This window comes from Equus quagga, chromosome 3 (genome assembly GCF_021613505.1).
Source record: "Equus quagga isolate Etosha38 chromosome 3, UCLA_HA_Equagga_1.0, whole genome shotgun sequence".
NCBI lineage: Eukaryota > Metazoa > Chordata > Mammalia > Perissodactyla > Equidae > Equus > Equus quagga.
The window spans coordinates 3,267,995-3,283,940 of NC_060269.1; the positions used below are offsets into that span (position 1 = coordinate 3,267,995).

The window sequence follows — 15,946 nt, forward strand, 5'->3', positions numbered from 1 at the left end:
AAAAATCTCCCACAGAATCAAGCCTTAACACAGCAGCCAAACATTAACAACTACGTAACCTAGCCCCATCTTATCTATTCAATGTTATCCCACTCTTCAACAAAAAACTCTCCAGAGTAGTTAAACAGGACTCTTCATTGTTCCTGAAAAAAAAATTAACAATATTAAGTCTTATTCCCAGGCTTTTATCACAGTTCCTCTCTTCCTCAGAAATCTGAGCACATTTCTTCCCCGAAACCCCCCCCAAAACACCCAAGCTAAAATAATCTCTCCTCCAAATTGTGATAAAACTTGTATCTCACACCCATACATACCAACCAGTCTGTGGTCCGCAATGATACACTCATCCCCTGGTAATGCCACTGACAATCCCCACCAGGCCATGGGCACCAGAAAGCAAGCACGGAGGCCCTCATTCTTCATCTTTTCCACGTGGAGCACAGTTCTCTACAGAGAATATGCACTTATTTGGCAAATGGAATAGTAAATAAATGAGCTAGGGATGGTGGAACAAATTATCTGTAAATACCCTAATTTGGTCAACCTCATTTCCCTAACCAGGAAATACTCAAGGTTACAGGAGCAATATCAAACGTTTCACGGCAGTGGTTTCAGTGCACTTTCAAATCCATTATCTTCTTTATCCCTCAAAACGGCCCCGTGAAGTACACGCTACACGCTTCTTAAGTCAACGGAGGTTTAAAAAAGAGCACACAGCTGGTCAACGGCAGGGCGGAACCGAGGCCAGGCCAGCAGTCCAGTGATCCTTCAATGCTGTACTTCGCCTCTCATCTCCCTTCCCTCCTTATCATCTGAGGAAGAGTCAAATAACGAGGAGGAGACAGGAATCAGGTGAAAGTCCTTGATAACAACAACTATGTAAATTAATGACCGCAAATGAACATCTGCCTGAAAGAGCTTCATCTTTCCTTGACTCAACAAGGGTAATGACGCATTGAAACCTAATTTTGTTGTACCGTGAAATAAAAATTTCTATCTAAACCTAAAACCAGTGCTTTTCCAGACGCCTAAGTTGGACACCACGCCCCCACCCCACCCCGCTCTGCACTTACACTCTTAGCTCGAGTCTGTTTCTTACGCAAGAATAATTAGGGAAGGAAGCAAGCTGATGAGGACAAACCCCTCGACCATCAGAGCCAACTGGCAGTCGTTGCTAAACGTTATAAACCATTAGTCTTCCCACACCTTACTGACTCCAGGAATCGAGTCTGTAAAACCCCATGTTATTTGCCGGATATTCCAACTCAACACCGAGCCACAAAGAACCTCAGTTCAGGGCAGCCTCAGCTCATGAATGGCCACATTGTTGGGGACTCTCCCTCCACACTGGAACTCAGAGATGGCAAGACAAGGAGATGGACTAACTGCACTGGCAGAGCCTGGAAAAACCAGGAGCGCGCGGCCGGCGCCGCCCCCGCTCCTCCGCAGACCTCGAGGCCCTCCCGAGGATGCGGGCGGCGCCCGGTCGGGGTGCGGCTTCCAGCCGCCGCCAGCCCATCCAGAGATGCTCCCCGAGGTCTCCGCGGAGCCGCGGAGCTGGGGAAGGGGCGCGCTGCCCACCAGAGCGAGTCGGCCCGCCAGCAGCGCGCCTCCCGAGCCCCCACCCCCGCGCCGCCTCGCGCGCCCCGCGCCCCGCGCCAGCCGGCGGCCTCGGGTACCGCCCCCGCTCCGGGAGGATGCACGGGAGGCGGCGGAGACGCGGCGGCCGCGGAGCGGGCTCAGACCGAGCCCCCGGAGGCGCCTCCGCTCCACTCACCCAGCTCTCCGCGTCGTTGCTTAGCTTGACTTTCTTGCACAGGCTCCCGGGCACCTCCATGGCTGCAGCGCCGGCGCCGGGCTCTCAGAACCGGCCGGGCAGAGCTACCAGGACGCTGGCGGGGCAGGGCAGAGCCGGCCGGGCTGGGGGCGGGGCCTTCGCGTCGGGACTGGCGCGCGCTGACGTACGCACGCGCTCGTGCTCGCGGCTCCGACTGCGCCGCGTGGCGGCCGCGCCTCCGAAGTGGGGCCGAGGCAGAGGTACGTGCGGCGGGGCGAAGCGAACGCGCCGGACGCTCCGCCCCCCTGCTTCTGAGGAAGGGGCGGGGCCTGGGAAGGCTGTCTTGGAGCGTCCCGCCTGCAGCCCCGCGCTGCGCATGCGCAGAGACTGGGCTCGCGCCCGGCTGCGTGGCGTTCGGAGGAGCTGCTGACGCGGGGCTTCTTCCGCGTGAGCACCGCCCGGGCTGCTGTCGCCCCCGCGTCTGTGCCGGTCCCAGCTTGGCCGGCCTCGCAAAGGGAGGCGTTAATGGGTCTACTGAACAGCTCCTTCTCCACTCGTTCCGCTTTGCTTCAAAATCCTGCTCAACGCACGATTTCCTTCAGCAGCCCGCGCCGGACGCCTGGCCGTCGATAACGGACGTCTCGAGGGGCGCGGGTTGCTCCAAGGAGACCGTTCGACGCCCCTCAGCGGCCCCGGTCCCGCCGAGCCGTGCCCGGGTCCCCGCCATGCGGCCGTCACGCCGGGGCCCACACGCCTGAGACGGAAGCCCCGTCCGCCCGCCCCGCCGCCCGCGGGGGCGCAGCTCTCCCTGGGCACCCATCCGGGGCTGTGTGTGGAGCCCAGTTCTGCCGATGACGGAGGGGCTCGGGTTCCCGGGTCCGGACGCCACACGCCGCCGCCGCTGCCGCCGGCGTCTCCGCGAGGCCCGGCCCTCGGAGAGGGAAATGGCGTTCGGAGTCGCCGTCGGGCTCTAGGACGCTCACTGCTCGCGAGGCAGCCCCTATGCCTAGGCTTTTTCATGGAAAGACTGTTTTTTAAGGCAAATATAAGTTTCCATTGATACTGTCCATTTAGATCCATGAGTCCTGGTGTGGGTCGCACAAATGGGCCTGAAACATCTTGTCAAAGGAGAAACAAGGAGAGTGTCAAAAACTGCTGGGATTACGTCAGAAGGGCTCAAGAGCCAACTGGAAGGAGCGTCCCCGTGTCAGCAAGGGCACAGAGACAATCACTGAAAGACACTGAAACAAATCAAATGTGTTTGAATCTAAGTATTCATAATGGCGACAATTAAAAAGAACTCAGTTGTCCCCTTGGAGGATGCTAATGAGCCGACTCTATTTTGAAAACCGATAAAGAAAGGGGAAGCATTGAGCTTTCACCTCCATCCCCTGCGCCGCTGTATGTCAGGTGATGAACGAGTTGATGACAGGAGGTTGGCCTCTGTGGAAGTACAGCTAGCAAATGAAGAAGGAATGGTAAAATTGTAATGTGACCACTTTACACCTCCTGATGATTTCGTAATGGATGAAAACAATGATCCTCAGTGGCTGTTATCATGAAAATAACGTCAGAACTTTTTTGCCTCTTGATGAAGTATTAATGCAAAAAAGAAAAATCTAATCTGATTCTAATCAAGCATTCAGGTCTAATTATCCATTTGCAGTTAATGCAGAGGAAAGAGGAAGATGTAAAATTACCACAAATGAAATCAGCCAAATCCAAACTGTGGAAAACTCTACATCATAAGTGACTTGAGGGGGCCGCCCCATGGCACAGCGGTTAAGTGCGCACGTTCTGCTTCGGTGGCCCCGGGGTTTGTAGGTTCGGATCCTGGGTGCGGACGTGGCACAGTTTGGCACACCATGCTATGGTAGGCGTCCCACATATAAAGGAGAGGAAGATGGGCACAGGTGTTAGCTCAGGGCCAGTCTTCCTCAGCAAAAAGAGGAGGATTGGCAGCAGTTAGCTCAGGGCTAATCTTCCTAAAAAAAATAAATAAGTGACTTGATTCTTCCATAATTCCATTACAGGAAAAAAATAAGTGAGGCAGAACTAAAGATTAAAAGAAAATTGAGAGAGGTATCAAGCAGTTAAAATATATGGAACTTATTTGAACAACGATTCAAATAAAAGAATACTTTTTTAAGAATGTATGTGGCAATGGGGAAGTTTAAGGGGTCCTTGCGTTCTTGATAGTAAAGACTTACTTGTTTTGGTGTGATAATAGCATTAGTATTCTATTTTTTAAAGGAGTAATTTTAGGCTACATACTGAAAGATTTATCAATGAAGTAACGATGCCATAAATATTCAGGAAACAAAATAGGGCTCTTGGAAATTAAAAACATGATACCAGGAGTAGAAGAAAAGGTGAAGATACCTCCAAGAATGCAGAGCAAAAATCTGAAAAGATGAGAAAAAGAGGAGAGTTTAAAAAAAGAAAGAACAGTCCAGGAAGTCTAACATCCAAATATTAGGAATTCCAAAGAGAAAACTCTTAGGAGGAAATAACCAGGGAAATGGTTCAACAAAATTTCCTAGAACTGAAGGACTTGAATCCTTCCATGAATGTCTAGCTCAACAGATAAAAGTTGCACACACAAAGCATAGCACTATGAAATTTCAGCACACGGTCCCCCAGTGTTCTGAAATTGTTTGGAAATCCTACAAGCTTCCAAGTAGAAGAAAGAGAATTCACAAAGAAGTAGGAATAAAAATGGATTGAAGTTATCAAGGAAAACACTGAGAGCTAGAAAACAAATGGAACAGTACCTTCAGAGCTCTGAGAGAAAAGTATGTCCAATCTAGAATGTGGAATCATCAGATACCCTTTCTGAAGGAAATGATGGAGGATATGCTCCACCAAAATGGGAAGAGAAAGACATGGCATGCGGGGTTTCCACACAGGACACAGCAGAAGGAAATTCCCAGATTGATGGTGAAGGGAGATCCCAGGATGACTGCTGCATACCAGGTCTAGAGTATATGAGCCAGAAGACTCTCCAAGTGGTTGGAAGGCCCTTGGGGAGCCTTGTTTAGGAAAATGAAGTTAATAGAGCATCTGATAGGATTGAGTATATTGACTATATTGATTCAGACAACTGACAAAGAGTTTGGGGTTAAAGTAGTGATAACTACTTAGAAAACTAAGTCATCAAAAAGGACACATTTATTGTACCCTCTCTGTACAAACTATTTCAGGGCCATCAAATAGTTGATGAGGGAAAGTTCACACTGATAGAATTTTAGCTAATAAATGCAGAAGGGATATTGGCATTTAAAAATAATTTTAAACACCTGATGAGGTAATTAATATAGTCAATAATCGTTAGTGAGTGCTAAAAGTACTAGGTGAAGAGTAGCATGATGGTTGATTTTGTTTATCGACTGGGTCATGGGGTGCCCAGATGTTTGGTTAAACATTATTCTGGGAGTGTCTGTAAGGATGTTTCTGGGTGAGATTAACATTTGAATCAGCAGACTGAGTAAAGCATATTGCCCTCCCTAGTGTGTATGGGCCTCATCCAATCAGTTGAAGGCCTGAGTAGAAGAAAAAGAGGACTCTTTTGCAGGTAAGAGGGAACTCCTGCCTTACTGCCTTGAGCTGAGACAGTGGTCTTTTCTTGCTTTCAGATTTGAACTGGAACCTTGGCTTTTGGGTCTCAAGCCTACTGGCTTTCAGACTGGAACTTAGACCATCAGCTCTCCTGGTCCTCAAGCCTTTGGACTTGGAATGGAACTACATTCTCAGCTCTCGTGGGTCTCCAGCTTGCTGACTGCAGATCTTGAGACTTCTCAGCCTCCATAATCACGTGAGCCAGTTCCTTATAGTAAATCTCTTTCTATCCATCTATTCTATTGGTTCTGTTTCTCTGGGAAACCCTGACTAACACAGGTAGGAAAAGGACTTTTCTAATGGAGGGATCAGGCTCACCTCACCTGTGTCCACTGATCAATCTTCCATCTTTAAACCTGGGACACCAGATACCAGCTACCATAAAATGGGATATAATAAGAAATACTCAGTACTGATTGTCTTAATTTGGGTTGTTCAAGAACCAGGCAAGGAAAGAAGGATTCGGGTACAAGTCATTTATTTGGGAGGTGATCCCAGGAAGCACCATTGGTGGAGTGTGAAAACAATGCAGGAACAGGAAGGAAGTCAGTAAAGAGCATGTTATCAAGCAGCCATTGTGGGCATCTTGAGCTTAATCCCACAGGGGAACTCTGAGAAACAGTGTTGAACGCGTGCTTCAGAGTATAGTACCTGAGAGGAGAGAGCTGGGGTGTTTATACAGCTCCCTTCCATCATTCTTCAAGGGCTCCTCCCAGGAAGTGTGCATTCCTAGTACTTTTGGATTGCAATGTGCATAGGTAGAGAGGGCACTGGTCCCAAAAGAAGCCCTCATGCAAAGGGATGGAGGTGTTAGGGCCAGCCCTGTTGGCTTAGTGGTTAGGTTCAGCACACTCCATTGTGGTGCCCCAGGTTTGCTTCCTGGGTGCAGACCTACACCACTTGTCTGTCCGTGGCTGTGCTGTGGCTGCAGCTCACATACAAAAAGAGGAAGATTGGCAATGGATGTTAGTTCAGGGCAAATCTTCCTCAGCAAAAAAGAGAGAGAGAGAGATGGGGATATACTCACAGGTAGAAGTCAGAATGGCATGCTCCACAATAATAAGGGCTGAGGGGATATGGATGGAGCACCAGAACTGTTTGCTATAACCACTTAGGAAGTATTCTTTAAAAAGAAAAGAAAAAGCATGGGTGTGTTTCTGTACTCTTCTTTTTTACTTAAGGGACTACTTTTTAAGAAGAGAAAAATAATAAAGAACTTCATAAAGAAAACCACACTCACCCACAGAAAAAAAAAAAAAAGCTATCTCCAAAGTGAAAATATCATGCTGAAAAAGAAGGGTGATAATAGTTTTACTACGTGGCTCAGCTCTAAATCACACATACTTAGTCATAATAGTATAAACAATGAATGCAAACATTAAAGCTGCAATATGATTAGGTGGAGAGGTTGAGGAGATAGAAGGAGTGTGTGTGTGAGAGTGATTCTGTGTGTATGTGAGTGTGATAGTGATAGGAGAGGAAAGAGGGATACATCCTCATTTTCCATAGAGAGAAACCAATAGATACTGCCTAACATATAAAGACCAAGAATAGCAATACACCCATTATTTCAAGATATGGAGATACATACAGAGAGGATTAGCTAAAAGACTTAAGAGTAGTTGCCTACTTTTAAGAGAAGGAAAATTGCGGGAGAAGGGGAAGATGACCAACGATTTCTTTTTTGTCATAAAATTCCTTATAGAATTATTTGACCCTAAGCTATCTGGGTATATGATTTTGGCACACACATGCAAAAAACCTTTTTTTTTTAAAGAGTGAATTAGAGTCAAATGAAGTGAGCATGTGAGAACAACCCTTAACATGTTTGGCTTAAAAAAGGAGCAAAGTAATGAGACATAGCTGAAGGACAACCCAGAATCAGGATGGGATATTTTAAAAAGAAAGGAGAAGCTAGAGCAAACTGGATGATGATAAGGATGATCCGACAGAGAGCAGGAGAGTAGTAGATGGATGGAAGTCCTTGAGGGTTGGAATCCAAAGTACTAGTGAAGATGGGCCTTTGACGGTCACAGGTAATTCCTGCAAAATAAAGTAAAAGAGAAGATGAGCAAGGTGCCAGTCCATTTGAGTAGGTGGTGGGAAGAGGAGGGAGTTTCCACTGAGGGCGTTTATTTTCCCAGGTAAGTATGAGGCAGAGCCTTTAGTGAGAGGGGACCATGCTTTGAGAACTATGGCTCTAAGTAACGAGTGGGCACTCCTAGATATCTATAACTAAGTAATTAAGCTTAGACACTGAGGTACTCTTCCCTCATAACTTAACCACGTATTCCCAAAGTCATCCAAACTGAGAAGAACAAATTAAATATTTTAAGCTAAACTGAGGAGCTATAAAAATTAGGAAACCCAGAGCAAAGTGTATTTTAACCCTTTGGGGAGACAGATATTCTCAGTAAGATGGTAATGGTTAAGTAAGTATGCTTGGTAACATTGTAAGTCACTGACCTTGGTAATATTGGAGCATGAGTCTCAGAAGGTCGTCAGGATGAACAGAATTAAAAAGATGCCGCACAAGCCAGAGGTAAATGGTCCCCAGAATCTCATTCACCTCCACACTCCCTATTGTTAAACCCCCGCCAGCTGAGAACCTGGGGTGATGACTTGGAAGCAGACAGAGATATTTGATTTCCGTCTGGAAGGAATCACTGCAGGTTCAGGAAAATTCCCTCCTACTCACTTCAAGTCTCTGGGACTTGCCAGGGGTCAGAGGATAGAGGAAATTACCCCTCCAGTCAAGGCAGTTCCATTGCTTCACACTTTGCGTATGTGGAGAAGTATGAAGGCATATCTTCTCCACCAGGGGGATTTGACTGAGTAGAGAGCAAGATAAGAGAAATGGGGCTGGGAGAAGCCTTAAAGCATCACTTAGCAATTTCATCTGAAGCATTTCCATTGTCATTTTTTTCCTTAGAAATAAGCCCCCAGATAGTGAATTTCACAATACCACTTACTAAAAATTGTTGGGGGTTTTTTTTGAGGAAGATTAGCCCTGAGCTAACCGCTGTCAATCCTCTTCTTTTTGCTGAGGAAGACTGGCCCTGAGCTAACATCCATGCCCATCTTCCTCTACTTTATATGTGGGACGCCTACCACAGCACGGCTTGTCAAACGGTGCCGTGTCCGCACCCAGGATGCGAACCTGCGAACCCTGGACCGCTGAAGCGAAATGTGTGCACTTAACCGCTGCACCACCGGGCCAGCCCCAGAATTGTTGTATTTTAAATTATGGCTTGTCCATAATTCAAAGGAGATCTTCTTCACAGTAAGTGAAAATAATTTGCTAGAATTCTAGGTTTTCTACTAATTATATGACCTTGGGAAAATCATATAAACCTGAACATAAGAATTTAATCAAAACCACAAATTATCTTTAAACACTGTACTATTTCTATATGTTAAAGTAGCTGAGTAGTAAGTAATGGGAAGCAGCACCAAGCACAGCATATATTCTTTTCCCTGATTCTTTCAGCATAATTATGAGATTCATCCATGTTGTGCATGTGTCAATAGTTCATTCCACTTTATTGATGATTAGTATTCCATTGTATGGTGTTATGATTTTGTTAAATTAGCATTAGTTAAGTGGAGCACAGGGTGCCAGATGGTGAACTGCGGCTCAACAACAGACCAGAAGAGAAACTGAAATAGAGAAGTTTTATTACTCACAGGTCCTGGAGGATGTATCCAGCATTCCTTGAGGGGCCACATGGGGAGGTCAAGGCAGGGTGCAGGCAGAGAGAAGACTAGACCTCGGGTATGTGATTTATTAGGGTCCACAGGTGGAGTGCTCTGGGGTTCCCAGGCTAAGGCTGGATTGGTCAATTCAAACCAAAAAGAGTGGGGTTTTGGTAAGCTCCATGGGGGTCTTACGTAAGCAACACACAAGGGGAAAGTCTCAGGAGTCAGGGAAGACTGTTGATCACAAGGGCTGTTGGGGAAGTCACATCAGGAACTTACATTTGCTGTGTCAGTTATAAGGTCTCTGCAGGCCACCTGGCCAAACGAAATGGATGCCGAGGCAGCAACACTATGGAGCAGCTTAGCTGAACTCTTGACATACGGATACACCATGATTTGTTTATTCATCTGTCGAAGGCTATTTGGATAATTTCACTTTGGGGCTCTTACAAATAAGGCTCCCCTAAACATTCGTGTACAAGTGTCTGTGTGGACGTGTGCTTTCCTTTCCCCAGCTAAATACCCAGGAGGGAATGGCTGGGCCATTTGGAGGGCAGATGTTTAATTTTTTGAAAAACTGCCCAAACCATTTTCCAAAGTGGTTGTACAATGTTACATTCCTGCCAGCAGTGGATGAGAATTGTCATTCCTCCATCTCCTTGCCACCACGTGGTATGGTTGGTCTTTTTAATTTTAGTCATTGTAGTAGTATGCAATGGTATCTCATTATGTTTGAATTTGCACTCCCCTAGTGACTAATGATGTTAAACATCTTTTCATATGCTGATTTGTTTTCTGCGTATCTTCTTTGGTTAAGGGTCTGAACAGATCTTTTGTCCATTTTCTTATTGAGTTGTTTGTTCTCTTATTACTAAGTTTTGAAAATTCTCTATATCTTCCATCACAAACATTTTATGTTTCATCTCTAGAAGTTCAACGTGGGTCTTTTTTTAAAAAAAAATGTCTTCCATGCCTCCATTTAATGTGAGCAATCTTTCTTTCCCCTACCTGTTTGAAAAAGGTAGAAATAACTTTTAATGTCCTCAAACTACTAAATCTGTTTTCTGTATTCTTTGTATTGACTCATTTTTCTCATAATGGGTTATATCTTCCTGTCCTGTCTCCTTTCTCCTCCTCCTTATCAAGCTCCTGATATTGTGAATTTTGCCTTACTGAATGCTTAATATTTTTGTATTCCTATAAATATTCTTGAGCTTTATTCTGGGCCACAGTTCAATTACTTGGAAACAGTTTGATCCTTTCAAGGGTTGTTTTTAGCATCATTAGGTCGTACTAGAGCAGCCTTTAGTCTGTGACTAATTGTATCTCACCATTCAGAACGCCATTTTGAGTACTTTGCCCAATGCCAAGGTTTTCCACATTGGCTACTGAGAACATGATCTATTGTCTGCTGGTGGTGAGTTCCAGGCATATTTTCCTTTGCTCCTTTTGGGTGGTGTTTTTTTCTGTCCTATGTCATTTTCCTCACTTGTCTTTGCTCAGCTGGGCTTTCTGCCATCTCTGGAGCTCTCTCCTCTCAAGTACTCTGGGGTCTCTCCCAGACTCCCAGCTCCAATTTCTTAACTCAGGGGGAATGCTGGTCTCTGCCTGGGTTCCCCCTCCCTGCCCTGTAGCCTGGAAACTTTGTCCAGATACTAAGCTAAAGCAATTATAGGGCTTGCCTCATTTATTACCCCATGTCACAGGGATCACTGTCCTGCCCTACCTGGTATCCAATGTCTGATCTGTTGTTTCATATATTATTTTGTTGGGGTTTTTTGTAGTTATTTCAGGCAGGAGAGTATATCCAATCTCTGACACTTTGCCCAGAAATAGAAGTTGCTTCTTTTTTTGCTGAGGAAGATTCGCCCTGAGCTAACATCTGTGCCAGTCTTCTTCTGTTTTGTATGTCGGTCGCTGCCACAGCATGTCCACCACTGAGTGATGTAGGTCCGTGCCAGGGAACCAAACCAGGCCGCCAAGATGGAGTGCGCCAAACCCAACCACTAGTCCATGGGGCCAGCCCCTAGAAGTTGCTTTTTTATGTGGTTACTTTTAGAGTAATAACTTCTTTTGTTTTTTTGTTTCACCATTTAAATGTAAATTCCTGGGCAATATAATTTAATCTTGACAATTTAAAAAGTAAGATATGTCTTTAAAACCATTTTAATCTGTAAATGTACTTCTCCATCCTTTTCATTTCCTTATAGTTCACTAAAGGGGAGTGGGGTGCTGACCTCACTAAATTTGGAAATGAGTGGAGTCTGTAAAACTAAAGGCAAAAGGAACTACACATAAGCATTGTAGTCTAGTTGATAAGTCATTCCCCATGAGGATACAGGTTACAGTTCTGATGCTGCTATACATATATAATGGAACTGAACAATTACCTGAATGGGTGGCACAAAGTGGGAGCCAAGATTCTCACTGCTGGAGTGGGATAAGCAAGGGGTGGGGGTTGGGGGGAGGCTAGAATGATCCCTGTGGTAATGGATTAGAATTGGAGACATTAGTAAGAACTCATGTTTAGCTTACTATGGATATAAATGATTACATATAGAAATATTTATAGATATGAGTATATACATAAGTGAAATACACATGTATATTTCTTTACTCTGTCAGCTGAAAGGGCTCAAAAGAAACAACACCTCAGTAGCAATGAGGACACCTAATGCTCAGATCTTGGTTTCCAATACCATTTCCAATAAAAGGAACCAGAGCTTCTTGGAAAAATGGCTGATTCTAAGACTAGCAAAGAAATATACAAGATGAGCCTGGAATGTCTTGGAGTACCAGAAAGCGAGGAAGTACCAAAAAAAACCCCCCAAAAATAACAAAACACCGTATTCATGCAGGTCGGTCAAAGGAGCACAGGAGCCGAATGAAAGAGCTGCCAATGGCCAAAGCTGGAACAATTTGAGCAACAAAATAAAGTAGTATTGGATTATCACAACTGTAAAATAAATATCTATGGGCCCTTATTGATATAAATGAATGATTGAATAAATAAATAAATGGGGAGAAGAGAAAAATCTCCCATGCAGAAGAATTCTAAACAATTTATGCAGATACTTGACTCTCAAGGAGAGGGAGCATAAATCTCCACTCCTTAAATATGGACTGTGCACACTACCTTTCAAGTAGTGCATTTGGAAATGGGGAGAAAAAGAGTTAACCTCATGGTGAAGAAACTTGACAAAACTGCTTCATCCAGGTGATCAAGATCCATATCAACAGTGATAAATCATGTTGATAGTATGTAGTTTTGATGTGCCATGATGAAAATGACACTTTACCTTTGTGATCCTCTCCAAAAACCCATAACCCCAGTCAAATCATGAGGAAAACAGACAAATTCCAGTAGAGGAATAAACTGCAAAATCCCTGACCAGTACTCCTTAAAACTGTCAAGGTCGAGGCTTTCCCCGCCCACCCGGAATCCGTGCTCTCTTTCTGGACCTGGCTGAGGAGCAGGTGCCATCATGGGAGTCGACATCCGCCACAACAAGGACCAAAAGGTTCAGCGCAAGGAGCCCAAGAGCCAGGACATCTACCTGAGACTGTTGGTCAAGCTGTACAGGTTTCTGGCCAGATGAACCAACTCCACCTTCAACCTAGTCGTGCTGAAGAGGCTGTTCATGAGTCACACCAACCGGCCACCTCTGTCCCTTTCCCGCATGATCCGGAAGATGAAGCTTCTTGGCCGGGAAAACAAAACAGCTGTGGTTGTAGGGACTATCACCGACGACGTGCGGGTCCAGGAGGTGCCCAAACTGAAGGTGTGTGCCCTGCGTGTGAGCAGTCGTGCCTGGAGCCGCATCCTCAAGGCTGGGGGCAAGATCCTCACCTTCGACCAGCTGGCCCTGGACTCTCCGAAGGGCTGTGGCACCGTCCTGCTCTCTGGTCCTCGAAAGGGCCGAGAGGTGTACAGGCATTTCGGCAAGGCTCCAGGGACCCCGCACAGCCACACCAAACCCTATGTGCGTTCCAAGGGCCGCAAGTTCAATCGCGCCAGAGGCCGACGGGCCAGCCGGGGCTACAAAAACTAACCGCGGATTCTACCTTGTTATTAAGAAGATTTTGGACGCTGAAAAAAAAAAAAAAAACTGTCAAGGTCATCAAAAACAAGGAAAGTCTGAGAAACTGTCATAGCCAAGAAGAGCCTAGGGAGACATGACAACTAAATGTAATATGGCAACCTGGATGGGGCCCTGGAACAGAAAAATAAATTAGGTAAAAACTGAGGAAATCTGAATAAACTGTGGATTTTAGTTAATGTATCAGTATTGGTTCATTAAGTGTAACAATGTCCACTACTAAGGAAAAATGTTAACAATAGGGAAAACTGAGTATGGGGTATATGGGAACTCTGTACCATCTGCTTAATTTTTTTGTAAATAGAAAACTGTTCTAAAAAATAAAAACTATTAAAAAAAAAAAAAAAGAATCCTGACACTCCAAAGCAAACATGTTTCTCTCTTGTGCTGGATCTACAAATGCTCAGCATCCATGAGCCTGTCCAGACGACAACAGCAGACAAGTACTGTTCACTCCTTGCCTCTCAACTTAATTTCTTCTCCCTCATGAGAATTGCAGCTGTGCCACTAATTGAGTTGATGTTCTGATGTCAGTACTCTACCTCTTGTCACTGACATTCTAGACCTGGCTTTTCCGTGGACTTAAACTGAATTTTCTGAGTGCCATTCCCTGCTCCTTAGCACCCTCTCCTAATAAATACCCTAGGGAGTGATTGCATTTTGACTCCACCATAGTGGCCCGCAAACCTTTTTCCAGTGTTCCCTAGAACAGCTCTGCTTTAGTAATTAGCTAAATTTGGCACAACCGTTCCGGTTTCACTGGTGTCCGTGTGAGATCTCCTTTCATCTGTCACCTTCCTTCTATAATTTCCTCGTTATTCCTTTCTGGTAGTCACTGGGGGGAAATAACACGTCCAGAACTAGAATTTTCAGCATACATCTCTGAGATCCTTTATAAAGAAAAATTCTCACCTATAGCCAGTTTCTTCTGCAGCTGTCGATCAAAGAGTTTCCTACAACAGTTGAAAAAACTGCCTGAACAGTTGGTTTGCCAGCTGCCCCTGTCCTGCCTATGGTTGGGCCCCCTAGGAGGGGTCCCCCCTGTGTTTGCTTGCCTGTGAAGGGACTTGTCATAGTGGCACTTCCCCCTGACCAGACAATTCAACAGAGTGTTTTCTTATTCTGAGTAAGAGAGCACCAGCCTCTCCCTGACATCGTGTATTAATTGGACTCTTTCAGATAGTGCAAAATAGAAACATGGATGGGCCACCCTTGGACATAGATGGGGTTTTATTCAAAAGATAGGAGGAAAAAGGGAAAGAAGAAGTGTTTTCAGCAGCCACACAACAGCATAGTGAAGAAATAGCACCATAGGGCTCCATAGAATGGAAGCTCATTTATTCTCTGCTTCTGCTGCTGCTGCTCCCGCCTCTAACAACTGACTGACTGATTTCCTCACACTCAAACTACCCAAGTGATAGGATCCAATTTGGCCTGCCTATCACAATCCATTTAGGCTACCCCTGTTGGTCAAAGCTCTTGTGCCAGCATATCTTTTAAGTTGCCCACCAGCCTGTAGATAGCTGCCTTTGAGTCAGGTGCCCATCTGGAGTCTAGTCACCTGCAACCAGGAGATGGGGTCGTGTAGTCCAAAGTACAACTAATTCATTAGGAAGCACCTACATGGGTGTTGTAGGTCAGGAAGAAACTCAGAATCATGTACTCCTCTTTTACATAATAAACCTGTTTTTCCCAAAGTTCCTTCCTTTGGAAACATGGATTCTTTTAATGTTAATGTGTGTTTTGCAAAAAAGGGTCCTATGATAAATCTCATTCAACAAATATTTATAAGGGATTACTAAGTGCCAGACAGTTCTACACACTTAAATGTTTGGGAAATGCCAGGTTAAACAAAGTAAACATTTTTGTACTGCAACATCCTTAGTGTTTTTAGCACGCCATTATAAGCCTAAGAGAAGGGCTATCTTTTGCACTGTCTCCCAAATTTATTGAACCAGGTACACTTTTTCTGAAAAGCATTTTGTAAGCCTCAGAATACACAAAAGAGACATCCTGAAAAACACTTGATTTTACAATTGAGGATCCAGGAAATGAGCTTGTCAAGGACACGTACTGTAATAGCTAGTCTCTACAAGGTACCTCTTTTCCCCTGATGAACCACCACTCCTGGTAATCACACCCTTGTGTAGTCCTCTCCCACATTGAATCCAGGCTGACAGAATGTGGCAGGAGTGACTGTGAGTCAGTTCCAGGCTTGAGCCTGATGACTTCAGAAGTCTGGCTGTCTTGCCAGAAGAACACCATGGAGAGGCCACATAAGGAAAGAGAGGATCTGGTACTCCATGCAAAGGACCAAGGAACCCAACCAATGGGAGAACCAAACCCCAAGGAGCTGATGCAATAGAGCCATTTCAGCCACCCATCATTACTCCATCCTAGCTGCAGTGGCAGCTGTGAGTGGGGAAGCCATCCTGGACGTTCCAGTCCTGGGGCTGAAATAAACAAGTCAAGGCCAAACCCAAACCCATGGAATGGTGACGCATAATAAAATGGTGGTGACTTTAAGCCACCAAGTTTGTTAGGCAGAAATAGGTAAATAAAAAATATATTAACTATTTTGGAAAAAACATTGCAGAAACTTAATATATTGTGCCTGGACTATATTTGCAAATATGTGTCTGTTTCAGAAATGACCTATTTTTAGAGGAAATACATTAGATATTTATTTATAAATGCTTAATTTCACTGCCTACTACACTCATTTGCCTTCATTCACTTTTGAAAATAACCA

At 45.1% G+C, this 15,946-nt stretch overlaps 1 protein-coding gene and 1 pseudogene across 1 annotated transcript in view; one reads left to right on the forward strand and one right to left on the reverse strand.

Annotated features, from left to right (window-relative positions):
- PAPSS1 (3'-phosphoadenosine 5'-phosphosulfate synthase 1) overlaps window positions 1–1,934 on the reverse strand; it is an 89,052-nt gene extending 87,118 nt beyond the window's left edge. The window contains exon 1 of the mRNA XM_046655698.1: window positions 1,778–1,934. Coding sequence (XP_046511654.1) covers window positions 1,778–1,837 — 60 coding nt within the window. The 5' untranslated portion in view covers window positions 1,838–1,934. The remainder of the gene's footprint in view (window positions 1–1,777) is intronic.
- Window positions 1,935–2,832: 898 nt separating this feature from the next.
- LOC124236724 (ribosomal protein L18-like) lies at window positions 2,833–13,523 on the forward strand (annotated as a pseudogene).
- The last annotated feature ends 2,423 nt before the right edge of the window (window positions 13,524–15,946 follow it).